The sequence below is a fragment of the Prunus dulcis genome, chromosome 7 (genome assembly GCF_902201215.1).
Source record: "Prunus dulcis chromosome 7, ALMONDv2, whole genome shotgun sequence".
Taxonomy (NCBI): domain Eukaryota; kingdom Viridiplantae; phylum Streptophyta; class Magnoliopsida; order Rosales; family Rosaceae; genus Prunus; species Prunus dulcis.
The window spans coordinates 4912088-4928340 of NC_047656.1; the positions used below are offsets into that span (position 1 = coordinate 4912088).

The window sequence follows — 16253 nt, forward strand, 5'->3', positions numbered from 1 at the left end:
GAACCTATTTAGCATATTTACACCCTTGTAGCATAGTTTTGAGAAATTCTGGGATTGCATTCATAATTCAGTCAAAAAAGGGCATTAAAATAACATAGCGATCTAACATCAAAATTGAAACAATTTGGTGCTCGCCATTAACGATCATATATGATCGAAGAAACTCTGGAATAGGCATCCCAACTAAGATTGCAAACTCAGAATAATAAAAAAAAGATCAAGTTTGAAAAACCAAGCCATACCAATACAAATAAAACTCTCACAAAGGAGAGGTGAAAAGTTCTCACAAAAAGAGAGGTGACAACTATATAGAAAACCCAAAGTGTCTCTGTGACTTATTCTAAACATAAAGAAAATACAAAAATGATTGTGGTGGAGATCCAACGCCAAAATATAGATCCGACGGTGAAACTTAGCCGCTTGTGATGTTTGGAGGAAAATCATAACAAAACGAATACAACTAGGGAAAAACTTCTGTCTTTGAAAATGGGGGAAGTGGAAAAGGGAGCAAGAGAAGATGGGAGTGTTCTTCCTCTTCCCCTTAAAGTGAAAACAGCTATAGGATTGTTTGTTGGGAGAGAGATTAGTAATAGTCCTCAGATGTACTAAAAACATATGATAATGTGGAAAACATTATACAAAGATAAATTTAATGTTAAAAATATAATTTTAAACTAATAAAACTAGATAAATTCTCTATGAGAACATCTGGAAGTTATTACCATGGGACGTCATGTATTACCCCTCCCTACTTTTCTCTCTATTTACAATGGCAACCGCACGATAATAAAGTGTAGACATCCGAATAGGAGAATTTCCGTAGTTTTCTTACTATAGCGTATCCGCCGTTATTATACTTATGTGGTTTGGCCCACTATCTTTTTATGGAACCCATAAATTGAATAGAAATATGAAATAATTGCTAAGCTCTGGCCTTGAATTCGAGACCTTGAGGGTAGGTGAACAAAAGTTATAGGGCTATATTATCCCTAGGCAAAAGGTACATCAAAATCGAACTAAACATGACTAGAAATTCGATTATACAAAGGATTAGATACACCGAGGTTGTCAAATTGTCATTAGTTCTTCTCCGATTCTGAGCTTGACATGCACTTGGCAACATTGGATAATGCACAAGTGATGGAGGAGATATCAAAGCATGGACTTGATAGGGCTGCTCATCATGATTAGTATCTCTTCCCGGACCAAACTTTGATTTTGTTTCTTAGCAAACCCCATATATCTTTCCATAGAATCAATCTTCTTGGTTGCAACTTGTATCTTAGATTCGAGTGAAGCAATGAGCTAATCAATTCGTCTTGCAAAAAATCATCGATTCAATGGTCCTTCCTCAAAAATCTTCTTCACTAAATTTTGAAACTTTTCGTCATCGTCATCCACGTGATCTTTCTTGTCCTCATAAAAATCAGACATATCAAAGTTTCTCTTCAAACCGGGCGCAGACATATCCTTAGAATCCTTGTACTTGTTGAGAATGCATTTGCATTGAGTTGGATCTCGCGGCTGTGGGAGCAAATTTTCCCACGAGAATATTCTATTGGAAAGATTCCCCTTCCTTCTCCGCCGTCTCTTTCTCCCTACAAAATAGAACAAATAAGAGGGCCACACCCAGGGGGTGTTGGCCAAAGGCCCTCCGATGCCTAAATTAGTTCAAGAGTTTGTAAGAAAAACACTAGCTAACTAGGGTACGGAGATGTGTTTGTGGTGTAAACCGAGCAGCCAGAGCCATATGTAAAAGAGGGAGAGAAAAGGTGGCTAGGGTTTGAGAGAGGAATTTTCTGCCGAGTTTCAGCAGAGATTTCAGACGTATCTCAACCCTTGTGTGTGGCTATCCTTTTATAGTGGTCTTGGAGGCAAGGGTTTCAGAGGAATAATTCCGTAGATGGAAGGGAATTATTCCTCCCCTATTTGGAATTGATTTGATTAATTAGGGATTTTGATTTATTAGTGTAAATTAAATCCCTAATTGTGGTAGGTCTCAAATCAAATCCTAATTTAATTAGGTAACTCCTCATTTAATTGGGAATTGTGGCAGGAATCAAATCAATTCTCAACCTAATTAGGTAACGTTCATTTAATTGGGTAATCCCCAATTCAATTGAGTAATTCCCAATTAGGTTGATTAATTCCCAATTAGGTCAAATAATCCCCAAATGGAAGGAATTATTTGACCTAGGGTCTGATTTAATTCGGTTCCTACAAATTCCCCCCCAGCTTCTGCATGGAGCGTGGTGGCATGTAGGAGATGTGAATTATCTGTTGGGCTGTCCAGCTGTAACTGGGCTTTCTTCAGTGAGTTGGACTCCTTAACTGGGCTTTCTTCAGTGAGTTGGACTCCTTTTGTAGATTGGGATCCCAATTGGAGTGAGCTTTTGACTGTTCTTGGAGTTGGGTTCTCAGTAGGAATGGGCTTGCGAATCCTTCTTGACCTAAGATGCCCAACCTGTGTAAATGCAGGGCTTCTCTTCACTCTTCTTCACATCACAAACTTAACTTCTCTACTCTCTAGCTTGAGAAAGATCTTGGAGAATTCATACTGCTTGTCGAAGAGAGGAGTCGCCGTGCATCCCAAGGTAAGTCGAGCACATATATTTCTTTTTCTTCGTCTTTTCTTCTTTTTTTGCAGCGAAGGCTAGCTGGGGGAAGCCTGGCTGGTTGTCGTCGTGGCAACGACTGGCAGTGAGCTGCAGCCGTGGTGAAGCAAGTGTGCGCAGGTGGACCAGCTGCTCCCTATCGTCGCAGGTCTAGGCTGAAGCGTGCTTGGCCTCATGCGTTGCAAGCCGCATATGTTGAGTGGGTATCGAAAGGAAGTCAGTGGTCTGCCCCCTGACTAGGATGTTGAGAGATGGAAGCAGAATAGTCTAGACTCTGATGATCTGTTGGTTGTGCAGGAGGAGTATTCTGCCGGATCCCCCCTCAAAAAAGAAGGTTGTTGTCAAGTCTTCAAGAGATGAAGCTACTTCTTCGTAGGCAAAGAATGTGTCTCCATTGAGGAAGAAGCCAAAGCTCCCTTATGCTGAGAAGACTCAAGTGGGATCTGTTCCATCGTCATCTACTGGGGTTAAATATCTTGTTGGTGCTGATAGCAGGAAGGTTGGTAGTACACGCAGTGCTCAGGATGTTCTACTCAAGCCTCCTGCTGGCAAGTTTGAAAACCATGATCTGCTCTGTAGAATAGCCCATGTAATATGTAGCTCACCTGCTGAGAGGCAAATAGATGCAGATATTCCTTCTTCGAAGTTCGGGTCGTCTGCCTCAGTCAAAGGATGAAGATTGAATCGGGAGGTTTGCTCATGATCCAACTGTTGAGTCACGGGCAGTCAGGTGTGGAGTTGATTCAGCATCATTGACTTCATTGAAGGTGAGGATGGTGGCAACTAAGGAGATGAGAGAGTCATCTCCCCGGGCTAAGGGCTTTTCTGCAACGTCAGCAGCTGATCCCAAGGTGGATAAGTCCAGCCCTGCAGAGGATGCAATTTTGTTTGATCTACTCAAGATGAACTTTCTGTCAAGTCCGTCTGCTTGCTTCAAGCTAGTTGATCATATCCATTAGGCTGGTGATCTTGAGATAGCCTCAAGTCTTCCCTTGGAAAAATAAAGGAAAACAACATTTCATATGCTTCAAAAGGGAGTAGTTCTTGCTGTTTGAAACTATCTGAAACTCGTTTGCTGTTGCCCTCTCTTCTGTTGCTGACTTGCTTAGTCGAAGAGATGCCTACTTCTGTCCTGAGCGCAAGAATGCATGAATGCGTACAAGCTGGGCTATTTGGACTGCTCAAATGGAAATGATCCCTTCTATGCCATTGAAGATGGAGACATTGGGATGCTCTGTTCTGACTTGCTTTCTATGTAGAGTGAGCATGTTAATGTTGTGAACACGGAAGGAGCTGAATAGCAGACGGTTGAAGAGGCGGTAGCTAAAGAGGATGAAGCAGAGAAGGATGCAGCAGATGAGGTAGTGATAGACATCGCGGATCAGTGGAGCTGCTGAGAACGAGGCTGATCAGGTTGACGCCAAAGAGGATATAGATCAGGGATCTCCTGCTGGCGTCTCAGAGTAAATGAAGACTCTTTTATTTCTTTTCAGCTTTTGTAATCTGCTTTCTTGTGTAGAATAATTGGTGTTATCTGACCATCTTATCTTTGTTGAACTTGGCCGGTTGGTCAGCTTGCTATGAAAATTTCAGTTATTTTTTCAACTTCAATTTGCGTATTGACTTATGAATTGCTTGGTAACCAGCCTGTGTTTTGATTGCACATTTCCCTTTGGAGATTCATGAGTGCCAGGGTCCCCCTTGAAGGACTCCAGGCATGCTATGCATATCCCGTAGGATGGTTCCTCTTAGGAAATTATCGAGTGCTAGGGTCCTCCTTGAGGAACTCCGGGCGTGTTCTGCACATCCCGTAAGATGCCTTGGTTATCGTCCTGTGTCTCTTGGCTTATGGGCAACTGCATGACTATCCTGCCTCCCTTAGGAAACGGATAGGAACCTGGATACCTCCTTTAGAAAGCATGGAGACCTTCTTTTGGGAAATTCCTAGAGCGCCCTGCATCTTTATTAGGACACTTTTTAGTGGGCTGCTTCTCCCTTAGGACGCTCCTTATGGGTTACCGTGTAACTATCCTGCCTCCCTTAGGAAACGGATAGGAATCTGGATACTGCCTACAGGAGGCATGGAGACCTCCTTTTAAGAAATTCCTAGCGCACCCTGCATCTCCCTTAGGACACTTTTTTAGCGGGCTGTGTCTCCAAACGGACGCTTCTAGTCGTCACCCTGGGTCTCCCTTAGGACGCTCCTTATGGGCAACTGTGTGACTATCCTGCCTCCCTTAGGAAACAGATATGAATCTGGATACTTCCCGTAGGAGGCATGGAGAACTCCTTTTAAGAAATTCTTGGCGCACCCTGCGTCTCCCTTAGGACGCTATTTTAGCAGGCTGCGTCTTTAAACGGAGGCTTCTAGTCGTCGCCGTGCATCTCCCTTAGGACGCTTCTTATGGGCAACTGTGTGACTATCCTGCCCCCCTTAGAGAACGGATAAGAACCTGGATACCTCATTTAGGAAATTCCTAGCGCACCCTGCTTCTCATTTCGGACGCTTCTTATGGGCTGCGTCTCTCAAAGGACACTTCTGGTCTTTGCTCTGCGTCTCCCGAAGGACGCTGCTTATGGGCAACTGTTGAGGAACCTCCCAGTTGGGATTCATCTTTTTTGACCCTTGCCTTTGTGCAGTGATGAAAGCCTTCCTTAGCACAAGGTCGCCTGGTTGAAATTTTCTGACCTTGGCTTTTTTGTCGTAGTAAGACTTCAACTGCTGCTGATAGGAGGTGACCCGGATAATGGTCTTCTCGCGCTCGCCCTCAAGTAAGTCAAGGTTGAGCCTTATCTGCTCAGAGTTCTGATCAACACTGCCCATCCCAAGGCTTATGGAGGGGACTGTGATGTGAGGAGGGATGATCGCTTCTGTCCCATAGGCGAGGGAGAATGGGGTTTCTCCAGTCGATCTTCATTTGGTGGTGCGATAAGCCCATAATACTCTGGGGAGTTCATCTACCCATTTCCCTTCAACACCTTCTAGCCTTTTCTTCAAGCAGTCAAATATAACTTTGTTGGATGCCTCGGCCTGCCCATTTCCTTGTGGATACCTCGGGGTAGACAGGTGTTGCTTGATCTTGTATTTCGCAAAGAAGGCGGTGATCTACTTGCCAATAAACTGCGAGCCATTATCGGTAACCAGTGACTGCGGGCAACCAAATCGGCAGATGATTTTTCTCCAGATGAATCGCTCCACATCGACTTCTTTAGTAGGGGATAGAGCTTTGGTCTCGATCCATTTAGTAAAGTAGTCGGTGGCGACGATCATCATTTCTTTCTTGGCGGGTGCCAGTGGCAAAGGACTCACTAAGTCGATGGCCCATTGCATGAATGGCCATGAACTATTTTGCTAATGGTAAACTTAGGCAGGCAGATTAGGGATCGGTTTGTATTGCTGGCAACGATCACACTTCTTGACATATTTAGCGGAGTCGTGGTGCATGGTGGGCTAGAAGTAGCCTATGTTTAGAGCCTTCTAGGCGAGTAACCTGCCCCCATAGTGGTTGCCACACGCGGTCGTGAATTTTGCAAAGGACCTCAAGTGTTTGAGGGTACTTTATGCTGGTAAAATGAGGGCCAGAGTATGATCTGCGGATGAGTTTGTTGCCGTGCATGTACTATCTCGCGGCCTTCTGTTGGACCTTTCTAGCTTTGGACTTGTCTGTTGGCAGGTTTCCATTCACCAAGTAGTCGATGATGGGGTCTTGCCAACTGAGGTCCTCGTCAATCTGCATTTTGTCGACCAGATTTATTTCTTCAATGCTTGGTCAGTCAAGGTGTTCGACCGGGATGGAGCGTCTAAACTGAGTATCCAGCGCTGACCCTAGGCTTGCCAGTGCATCTACATGCGCGTTCTCTGCCCTAGGTACTTGTTGGATGGTGAAGGTAGGAAACACCTTCAATAGCTCTTGGACTTTGTCAAGGTATATGATCATCCTTGGGTGCTTCGCCATGTATTCACCTGAGGCTTGGTTTGTGATCAATCGGGAATTTGAGTAGATGGCGAGCTTCTTGATTGCGAGTTCCTTTGCCAAGCGCAGGCCGGTGAGCAATGCCTCGTATTCTGCCTCGTTGTTTGAGGCCGAAAAGCCAAGCGTGATAGCTTGCTCCAACATGGTTCCATTCGGGGTGGTGATGATGACACCGCTCCAGCTCCCTTTTGGTTCGACGCTCCGTCTACGCGCAATTACCACATGTCTCTGGGTTGGCTAGGTTCAGCGGAGGTCCCATATGCTTTTAAACTTTCCTTCTTTTTGTTGACTAATTTCTCTTCTTTGGGCGATGGGGTGAATTCTGCTAAAGCCTGGGCTTTTATTGCAGCTTTTGGCCGATAGAGGAGGTCATATTGGCTTAGCTCTATAGCTCACTTCAGGAGTCGCTGAAAAGCATCAGGGTTGTGGAGGATTGATCTTAAAGGAAAGTCGGTCATGACGATAACTCGATGAGCTTAGTAGTAGGGTCGCAATTTTCTCGTGGAAACTAGAAGGGCCAAAATGAGCTTCTTCAATTTCGAGTAGCGAGTTTCTTCATCGAGGAGAGCTTTTGACGTGTAGAATACCGGGTGTTGGGCCCCCAGCTCTTCTCGGATGAGAGCTGAACTGACAGCTGAGTTGGACATTGCCAGGTACACGAACAAGTCCTCGCCAAGGACTGGCTTTAAGAGCAGGGGAGGTGAAGTGAGATAAGTCTTTAGATTCTGGAAAGCTACTTTGCACTCCTCATCCAATTTGTCTCTTTGTTCTTTCTTCAAAGCTTTGAAGAATGGTCTGCACTTTTCGGTAGATCTCGAGAGGAATCGGTTGAGGGCCGCTGCTCTGCCCGTCAGACTTTGTATCTCCTTCACCGTGGAGGGCGACTTCATCTCGAGAATGGCTTTGATTTGACGTGGGTGTGCCTTGATACCTCATTGTGTGACTAGGTATCCCAAGAATCGGCCGGAGGATACACCAAATTCATGCGATACTAGCGAAGCAGGATGAATGCCTCGGCAAGATTTCTGATGTGATCTGCACGTTTTGGGGCTTTGACCAGCATGTCATCCACGTTGACCTCCATAGTTTTGCCAATCTGCTCCTTGAAGATTTTATTCACGAGCCTTTGGTAGGTTGCTTCGACGTTCTTCAGCCCAAAGGGCATGACCTTGTAGCAATAGGTCCCTTTCTCGATGATGAAAGAAGTTTTTGCCTTGTCATCCTCGTGCATCAGGATTTGGTTATAGCTGGAGTAGGCGTCCATGAAGCTGAGCAGCTGATTGCCATAAGTGGAATCCATGAGTTGGTCGATTCTCGGTAATGGGAAGTTGTCTTTAGGGCATGCTTTGTTGAGGTCTGTGTAATCGACGCAGACTCTTCATTTGCCATTTTCTTGTTTCGCCATTAGAACAACTTTGGCAAGCTGTTCTGAGTAGGAGACCTCTTCGATGAAGCCGGCAGCTAGGAGTTTGTCAATCTCAGCTTCGATGATTGCGATCCGCTCAGGAGTGAAGGTGCATCTTTTCTGCGCCACTGGCTTGCAAGCAGGGTTGACGTAGGGTCGATGACAGATGATGTTCGGGTCGATGCCAGGCATGTCTGATGGAAACCATGCGAACATATCTTTGTTGTTCTGGAGGAAAGTGGTCAGCTCCACATTCTCTTCTAGGCTTAAGCGTGAGCCGATCTGCTCTTTCCTGTCTGGCTGGTCAGTAGCCAAGGGTATTAACTCGACATCCTCTTCGGGTTTCCATCCTTTTTCAGGAGAGACCTCTAGACAAATTTCCTTAGCTTGGTCCTGACGCTTTGATTGCTATAAGGGAGCAAGATTCGGTTGTTCAACCTCCTTCAGATCTCCCTGGCTCACAGGGAGGAACTGCGCATATTTGCTTTTCTTCAGCCCTTGGGCGGAGCATTTCCTTGCATTGCTTGATCGCTGTTGATTTGGCCGACACCGCCCCCAGGGATTGGGTATCGGATTTTCTAATGTGTGGCGGAGGTGATGGCGTTGATCTTGCCAATCCATGGTCTACCCAGGATGTCGTTGTAGGGTAAGACCTCACTAATGACCATGAATGTTTGCGAGCTGATTATAGGTGGGGAGTAGACATCGAGGTCTATCGTGCCCACGTTAACCGTTGTTGCACCATTAAAGCCGGTCAGCGATCTGGCTAATTTATTGATCTTTGTCTCCAAGCCCATCTATTGGATGACCGCCAGTTGCAGGATATTGGCTGCGCTGCCCTGGTCTACGTGGATTCGGTTAACCATGGCCTGAGCAATTTGAATGCTGATGACAAGGGCGTCGTTATGTAGCTTGTCAAGGCAAGTCAGATCTTTCTTTAGGAAGCCGATCATAGGATCGTCTTCTGCTGGTAGAAGGTCGATCGAGATTTCGGAGATCACAGTGGCCTGTTTGATCTTTCTCTTCTTTTCCTTGCTGATCAGCCCGGATTCCTCGGAGTCAGCTAGGATTGTGTTAATCCTTATGACCTTCTGAGGTGGCTCCTTAGTGGTGTCACAATCCTCAATACATTGGATGGCCTACTTCGCAATGAATTCCTTACAGTGACCTCCTCTCACGAGTTCTTCAAGGTGCGCTTTCCAGGCGAAGCAGTTGTTTGCAGTTGTTCGATGCTGACTGACTTCCTAGTTGATTTTTTAGGATCGACCTTCTCATCTGCACTGCCTAGGTGGCATGTTGGTGGACTGCGCCTGTGAAAGATTCTCTGTAGCTTGTCGACGAGAATCGGCTCTTCGAGAGAGAGTAACGGAGCGCCTTTCCTTATGGTCCTCATTGTGAGGGTTATCCAGCTGACCTCCCTAAGGCCTAGCCTTTCGTGAATGCTTCTCTGCGAGTAGATAGCTGAGCGTCTTTCTTCACGATCCTCGTTGCGATGGTTGTCTGGCTGACCTCCTTGGGGGCCTAGCCTTTGATGTATATTTTCCTGTGGGCCCAAGGAGGCGCGGACATCGAGTCGTGGGCCCAGCCTTTCACGCACGTTGTTCCTTAAACTCAATCTGCTCTGAGTGTGGCTCGCAGATGCTTGCGACATGTCGGCAGGCCGATCACGTTGTTGTCCCTCACCTTGTCTACCCACTCCTGCTCGACCTGCTTGGTACCCGTCGAGCTGTCTACTGGCGCGTTCCTCCATCCTTCTCTCCTCGCCCGGTTGTCCAAGGCCAAGGTTTTGAGCAAAGCTTATTTAGTTGAGGAGCTGCCTCATTAGATTTCTTTGGTCGTCCATTCTCTAAGCTAGCTTGTCAACTCTCAGATTAAGGTATGCTTGATTTTGTGGATTGGGAGGAGAGAAGTGTGTTGAGCCCAACTGCACATGGGCTAGGGTTTCATTGGAGGTGTATGCGGGAGCGTGCGTCACGCGTGGAGGCAATGGAGGGAATGCTTGGAGTTGCTCCAAGACCGGCCCTAGGTCGGCGGTGGTAACGAGTCCACCTTGATGGGAAGTTTCACCATGTACGGCGGCAGTGGTCGGTGCGGTGGTGAAAGGTGGCGGTGCCACCATTTCGATTGCGGGATCGTGGGTGGAGTGGCTTTGGGCCGTCGCAGATCTAGCCATCGCGGCGGCTTTGCCTCTCGTTTTCATGCTTCCAACCATGGTTGTTTGGAAGGCTTCGGTGGATTAGAAAATAGGAGGAACGGATTCCTTGAGCACGCGTTGAGTATAACTCGTGCTCTCAATGAAAGCACCAATTTGTGGGAGTAAATTTCCCCACGAGAATATTCGATTGGAAAGATTCCCCTTCCTTCTCCGCCGTCTCTTTCTCCCTGCAAAATAGAACAAATAAGAGGGCCACACCCAGGGGGTGTTGGCCAAAGGCCCTCCGATGCCTAAATTAGTTCAAGAGTTTGTAAGAAAAACACTAGCTAACTAGGGTACGGAGATGTGTTTATGGTGTAAACCGGGCGGCTGGAGCTTTATGTAAAAGAGAGAGAGAGAGAGAGAGAGAGAGAGAGAGAGAGAGAGAGAAAAGGTGGCTAGGGTTTGAGAGAGGAATTTTCTGCAGAGTTTCAGTAGAGATTTCAGACTTACCTCAACTCTTGTGTGTGGCTATTCTTTTATAGTGGTCTTGGAGGCTAGGGTTTCAGAGGAATAATTCCGTAGATGGAATGGAATTATTCCGCCCCTATTTGGAATTGATTTGATTAATTAGGGATTTGATTTATTAGGGTAAATCAAATCCCTAATTGTGGTAGGTATCAAATCAAATCCTAATTTAATTAGATAACTCCCTATTTAATTGGGAATTGTGGCAGGAATCAAATCAATTCTCAACCTAATTAGGTAACGTTTCATTTAATTGAGTAATCCCCAATTAAATTGAGTAACTCCCAATTAGGTTGATTAATTCCCAATTAGGTCAAATAATCCCCAAATGGAAGGAATAATTTGACCTAGGGTCTGATTTAATTCGGTTTCCACAGTGGTCACGTCTCCGGTTGAACTGCCCTTCTCTTCTTTTGATCGGCTTTCCTAGATGATCAAGCAAACATCAATATCACAAAGCTTCGAAAGCTCATCGGCCTATCTATATATACTTTTTTTTCGCTTCCGAAAGGTCATCTTCCAAGTGCCCTCATTAGGTATGAGTTCTAAGCTTCTTCGTCTAGGGGCCACCATATTATCTTCTATACTTCCACAAAACATAGAAAGCAAGCAACCTACCATCATATGCCAGCAATGGCACTGGAATCACAAAGAGCATTGTTTGATTTGCATTTATATTACAACATTAACAAATTTAACCTTCCAAAAGAAGAATCTGTGGGTACAATCATTAGTGCTATATGGCTGTAAATGACGAGGCATGAGTTTGTAATTTTTCAATTGGAAGAGCAGGCATAATTTTCAGCAACCCAAACGATTGTGCAGAGACCTCTGGATAGTGAAGCTGGAATTCATGCTCTTTCCACTGATCAAGATTAATGTAGAAAAAGAATGTGGAAACACAACGAATTACATTGTTTTACAAACTAGTATTCTTCAAAATTATCATCTGGTTAGTTTAGTCCCTAATTCCCGAACCAAATGGGACCACCCATTTATGTTTGTTTGGACATCAATGACATGATTGGGACAATAAAGAAACAAAGAAAACAAATAGATATAGTTATTTCAAATCCATTTCGAATATACGTGATCATCTAGTTAGTTCGTATACATTTAATTTAATTGGGTTCTTGTTTTTGTAGCAAATTATTGTCAAATTCAAATCTTTTCTTTTATATCAATCAATCCAAATGGAGCCTAATTAATACTGTACACAGTCTACATATTGCTGGAAAATAACAATAAATAAGAAGGATGATTTGGCAGCATTAAAAAAGAAATAGACATTATCTCAATTTTTATTGAACAAAAATGAGAGACCACTTCCAATTTCTCAAAAAAGTGATTGTGTGATGAGAGGCCAGCAAGGCAGCACGCTGGGGTGTGATGGCTCTTGACCCGTGAGGTTTAGTATTCGTACCTAACACCCCAATCTAATACCAAGTTGAGGTTTGCTACCTACCCATTGAGGATGGGCGGCCCTACTAACCCGAAGGTAGGGGGCATGCTTTGTGCGACTTCACCAAGGTGAACAGTGCAAGATCATCACACCTCATCTAACAAGGCTTACTCAAACAACCAATCACTTTAATGCCCTGCTTAATTACAAGCCCACGCTATTAGGCTCGGTAATTACAAAATGTCATGTAAATCGTTATAAGCATTCGTATTATTACGTATTTTTTCAATGTGGGACTTTACAATAAGCCTATGCCATCATTAGGACACCCCAGTAGTGATTTCAAAATGCTCGTTAGCATATATCTATCTACTACCTATACAATACTGAAATTACAAATTATCCTGCGCGTTACTCCACCGAGGAATGAGTAGCCATGAAGGGATTTAAGTACAGGAAGTTTGTCCCACTTGGGATGAATTGATTCATTAACAAGTCAACGGCGAAAGTGATTATATCCGAACTAATAACTTAATTAAATTATTATCGATTCATATAATATTATATGATTCATTGATTCGTCCATATTACTTATATATACAGTAAAACACAAAAGAGTAGCTACCAAATTAGTGCCGGCGCAGCTTTCTTAATACATATATGGAGGAATCCATATATGTATATGCATCCATATATACCATAACTATATTTTCTTTAAACCTACACCACCTCTCTCTATATATAATATCATATACAAACATCCCTTATACTTATATCAACCTCATTACTTACTGCATGCATGTATCATCAAGAGTATAAGTACCCTGCAATGTTCAAGCTTTCCCCATCAACCTCTCAGTTCCCAACTTCATTCGTTGCCATCGACGTCATCGGTTTAATTTAATCTCTCTCTCTCTCAAACAGAAAGGAAAAATAGAAAAGGAGAAAATGGCTGAGGTTACAAGAAGTTGTTTTAGCAGAGTAGCACTACTCATCCTATATATCCTACATCAATCATGTGTTGTTGAGAGTACATTAATTTTCAATGTCCTAAGCTTTGGAGCCAAGCCTAACGGTGTAATAGATTCTACACAAGCTTTTCTGGATGTATGGACTGCAGCATGTGCCTCCTCTGATTCCACTACTATACGTGTACCAAAAGGGAGGTATTTGCTTCGCAATGCTATGGTTTTCAAAGGTGATAACTGCAAAAGCACAGATATTACTTTTCGAATTGATGGAACATTGATAGCTTCGTCTGATTACCGAGTCCTTGGCCAAGCTAACAACTGGCTAAGCTTCGAAGGAGTTACCGGTGTGTCCATTATCGGAGGTGCCCTTGACGCTAAAGGTACCTCCTTGTGGGCATGCAAGTTAGCTGGAAGCACTAATTGCCCCAACGGAGGAGCCACGGTTAGTAATTTATGCTTTCTAGTAGATCAAGTGAAATCTTGTTTAAATTTGTTGTCTCTTCGTGTTCTGTAGTTTCCTAAATTTTGATATTTTTGTTACCATTGATACGCAGAGTCTGAGTTTTACGAACTCCAGAAACATTAACATCAATGGACTAATGTCATTGAACAGCCAGATGTTCCACATTGTGATAAACGGCTGCCAAGATGTTCGCATCAAAGGGGTCAAAGTCAATGCAGCTGGAAATAGCCCAAACACTGATGGCATCCATGTCCAATTGTCAAGAAATGTTGCAATCTTCAACACCTCTATCAAAACTGGAGATGATTGTGTCTCGATTGGCCCCGGAACAAAGGACTTGTGGATCGAGCAAATAACTTGTGGTCCTGGCCATGGCATTAGGTAAGATTTTATAGCTCTTGGAATATTGCATTGCTTACATATGAAAACCCTCGTAACAGTTAATATTATAGTTAGCTTACACATACATGGGTTTGCAGCATAGGGAGTTTAGCCAAAGACTTGGAAGAGGAAGGGGTCCAAAATGTGACAGTTAAAAATGCAATTTTCAAGGGTACTCAAAATGGTTTGAGGATTAAGTCTTGGGCAAGGCCGAGCAACGGATTTGTTCAAGGTGTTCAATTCCTTGATGTCGTAATGTTAAATGTCCAAAATCCTATCGTAATAGACCAAAACTACTGCCCACACAACATCAACTGCCCTGCTCAGGTAATGAAAACTATAATCTCAATGTACATAGTAATTGGGCATGTACTCATTCATAAACGTATGTCTTGACTAAATGTCTAATGCACATTTCATCTTGTTTCAATATTATAGGTATCAGGTGTGAGAGTCAGGGATGTCGTGTACCGGAACATTCAAGGAACATCAGCTACAGCCATTGCAATAAAATTTGATTGTAGCGCAACAAATCCATGTAGTGGGATAAGACTCGAAAATGTGAGTTTGACCTGCAGGAATCAAGAGGTTCAGTCACATTGTGCCAATGCAAATGGAAAGATTGTTGGCACTGTTCAACCAAACAGTTGTTTGTAATACTGAAGATGAGATTAGGCATGAAATACATGTGCATAGTCTACACACATAATGCTAGCGAGTCTCTACATAAATATCATTCTTTTTATACATTAGTAAGTTAATAATAACTCAATTACACTTTTCTGAAATGAATTCACTCCATTTTTTCCCCTGGCTTTTTAATAGGGAAGGATTAATCTGTTGTTTTCCATCTATCTTTGGTTTACTTCTTACCAACCCCTGAACTCAGACTTGACAACCTCCAGCAGCAACTTGCAATACAATTATATTACCTGAAGTGAAAGCTCTCTTGTGGGAGTAATAATAAGTGCCTATAAAAGTCCTTTTGGAGCAAACTTTTTCTTCTTTTTTCCCCTTTTCTTGAAGCATCTTCATAGTGTTTTCTCCTTCCTCCAAAAAGCATTGCAAAATGGGCAAACCAAAGGCTAGTTTATTCCCAGCCCCCACAGCACCAACAACGTCCTGTCATATGAAACAATCAAACCGAATATAATCATAACCTGTCCAAAACCGTACACAACAACCTTAACCAACCTTAACGTTGAAAAAAAGTTCTCTAATATCCACACAATCATTAATACAGTTAATAAATAAATATACATGAAGTGATGTTTCTGGTAACCTTGGATTGAGATTACCACCAATTCATCAACATATATAGAGGGCCTGTCCACTGATGTGTTTCGTTATTTAATCATACCAACTCAGAGAATAATCTCAGAGAGAGATAGAAGAACTGCTCACTGCTCATGTATGACACAACTATATTGGACGCGTGCTAAAGACCATATATTTTTATGGACCTCAGAATTAGATTGAATAGAAATATAAAATAAATATGAGACCTTGACGGAAGGTGAACAAAAATTATAGGGCTATATTATCCCTAGCCAAAAGGTACATCAAAATTGAACTAAACAATACTAGAAATTCGATTACAAAGGATCAAAACCGAACTGATTTTGTCAAGTTGTCATTAGCTTTTCTCCGATTCTGATCTTGAAACCCATGCACTTGGCAACATTGGATAATGCACAAGTGATGGAGGAGACATCAAAGCAGGGACTTGATAGGCCGGCTGCTCATCATGATTAGTCTCTTCCCGGACCAAACTTTGATTTTGTTTCTTAGCAAACCCCATATATCTTTCCATAGAATCAATCTTCTTGGTTGCAACTTGTATCTTAGATTCGAGTGAAGCAATGAGCTTAGTCAATTCTTCCTGCGAAAAATCATCTATTCGATCATTCCATGTCAGGTACTCCTCCTCAGAAATCTTCTTCCCTAAATTTTGAAACTTTGTCGGGTTCTTCCCTAAATTTTGAAACTTTTCATCATCGTTATCCATGTGATCTTTCTTATCCTCATAAAAATCGGACATATCAAAGTTTCTCTTCAAACCGGGCGCAGACATATCCTTAGAATCCTTGTACTTGTTGAGAATGCGTTTGAATTGAGTTGGATCTCGCGGCCACGTCTCCGGTTGAACTGCCCTCCCCTTCTTTTGATCGGCTTCATAGACGATCAAGCAAACATCAATATCACAAAGCTTCGAAAGCTCGTCGGCCTTTTTATATATACTCTTCTTTCGCTTCCGAAAGGTCATCTTCCGAGTGCCCTCATTAGGTATGAGTTCTAAGCTTCTTCTTTGAGGGGCCACCATATCTTCTATAATTCCACAAAACATAGAGACAAAAATTTTGATGTTTAGATTAGAAGA

The 16253-nt window shown here is 43.3% G+C and overlaps 2 protein-coding genes and 1 pseudogene across 2 annotated transcripts; 1 reads left to right on the plus strand and 2 right to left on the minus strand.

Moving 5' to 3' along the window:
• Nucleotides 1-970: 970 nt before the first annotated feature.
• On the minus strand, nucleotides 971-11229 carry LOC117635225 (annotated as a pseudogene).
• Nucleotides 11230-13006: 1777 nt separating this feature from the next.
• LOC117635226 (polygalacturonase-like) lies at nucleotides 13007-14530 on the plus strand. The gene is made up of 4 exons (XM_034369576.1): nucleotides 13007-13471; nucleotides 13584-13873; nucleotides 13972-14200; nucleotides 14312-14530. Exons 1-4 carry the CDS (start codon nucleotides 13007-13009, stop codon nucleotides 14528-14530), a joined length of 1203 nt encoding a protein of 400 aa, XP_034225467.1.
• An 872-nt stretch (nucleotides 14531-15402) lies between these two features.
• Nucleotides 15403-16206, minus strand: LOC117636042 (agamous-like MADS-box protein AGL82). Its single transcript, XM_034370470.1, has one exon. It carries the CDS (start codon nucleotides 16194-16196, stop codon nucleotides 15510-15512), a length of 687 nt encoding a protein of 228 aa, XP_034226361.1. The 5' UTR covers nucleotides 16197-16206; the 3' UTR covers nucleotides 15403-15509.
• Between the last annotated feature and the right edge of the window lie 47 nt (nucleotides 16207-16253).

Excerpts from the sequence above, each read along its gene's own strand:
- LOC117635226 (XM_034369576.1), top strand. The coding sequence starts at position 13,007 with ATGGCTGAGGTTACAAGAAGTTGTTTTAGCAGAGTAGCACTACTCATC. Across the intron at positions 13,472-13,583 it reads GCCCCAACGGAGGAGCCACG|AGTCTGAGTTTTACGAACTC; the intron begins GTTAGTAATTTA and ends ATTGATACGCAG. Across the intron at positions 14,201-14,311 it reads ACATCAACTGCCCTGCTCAG|GTATCAGGTGTGAGAGTCAG; the intron begins GTAATGAAAACT and ends TCAATATTATAG.
- LOC117636042 (XM_034370470.1), bottom strand. The coding sequence starts at position 16,196 with ATGGTGGCCCCTCAAAGAAGAAGCTTAGAACTCATACCTAATGAGGGC.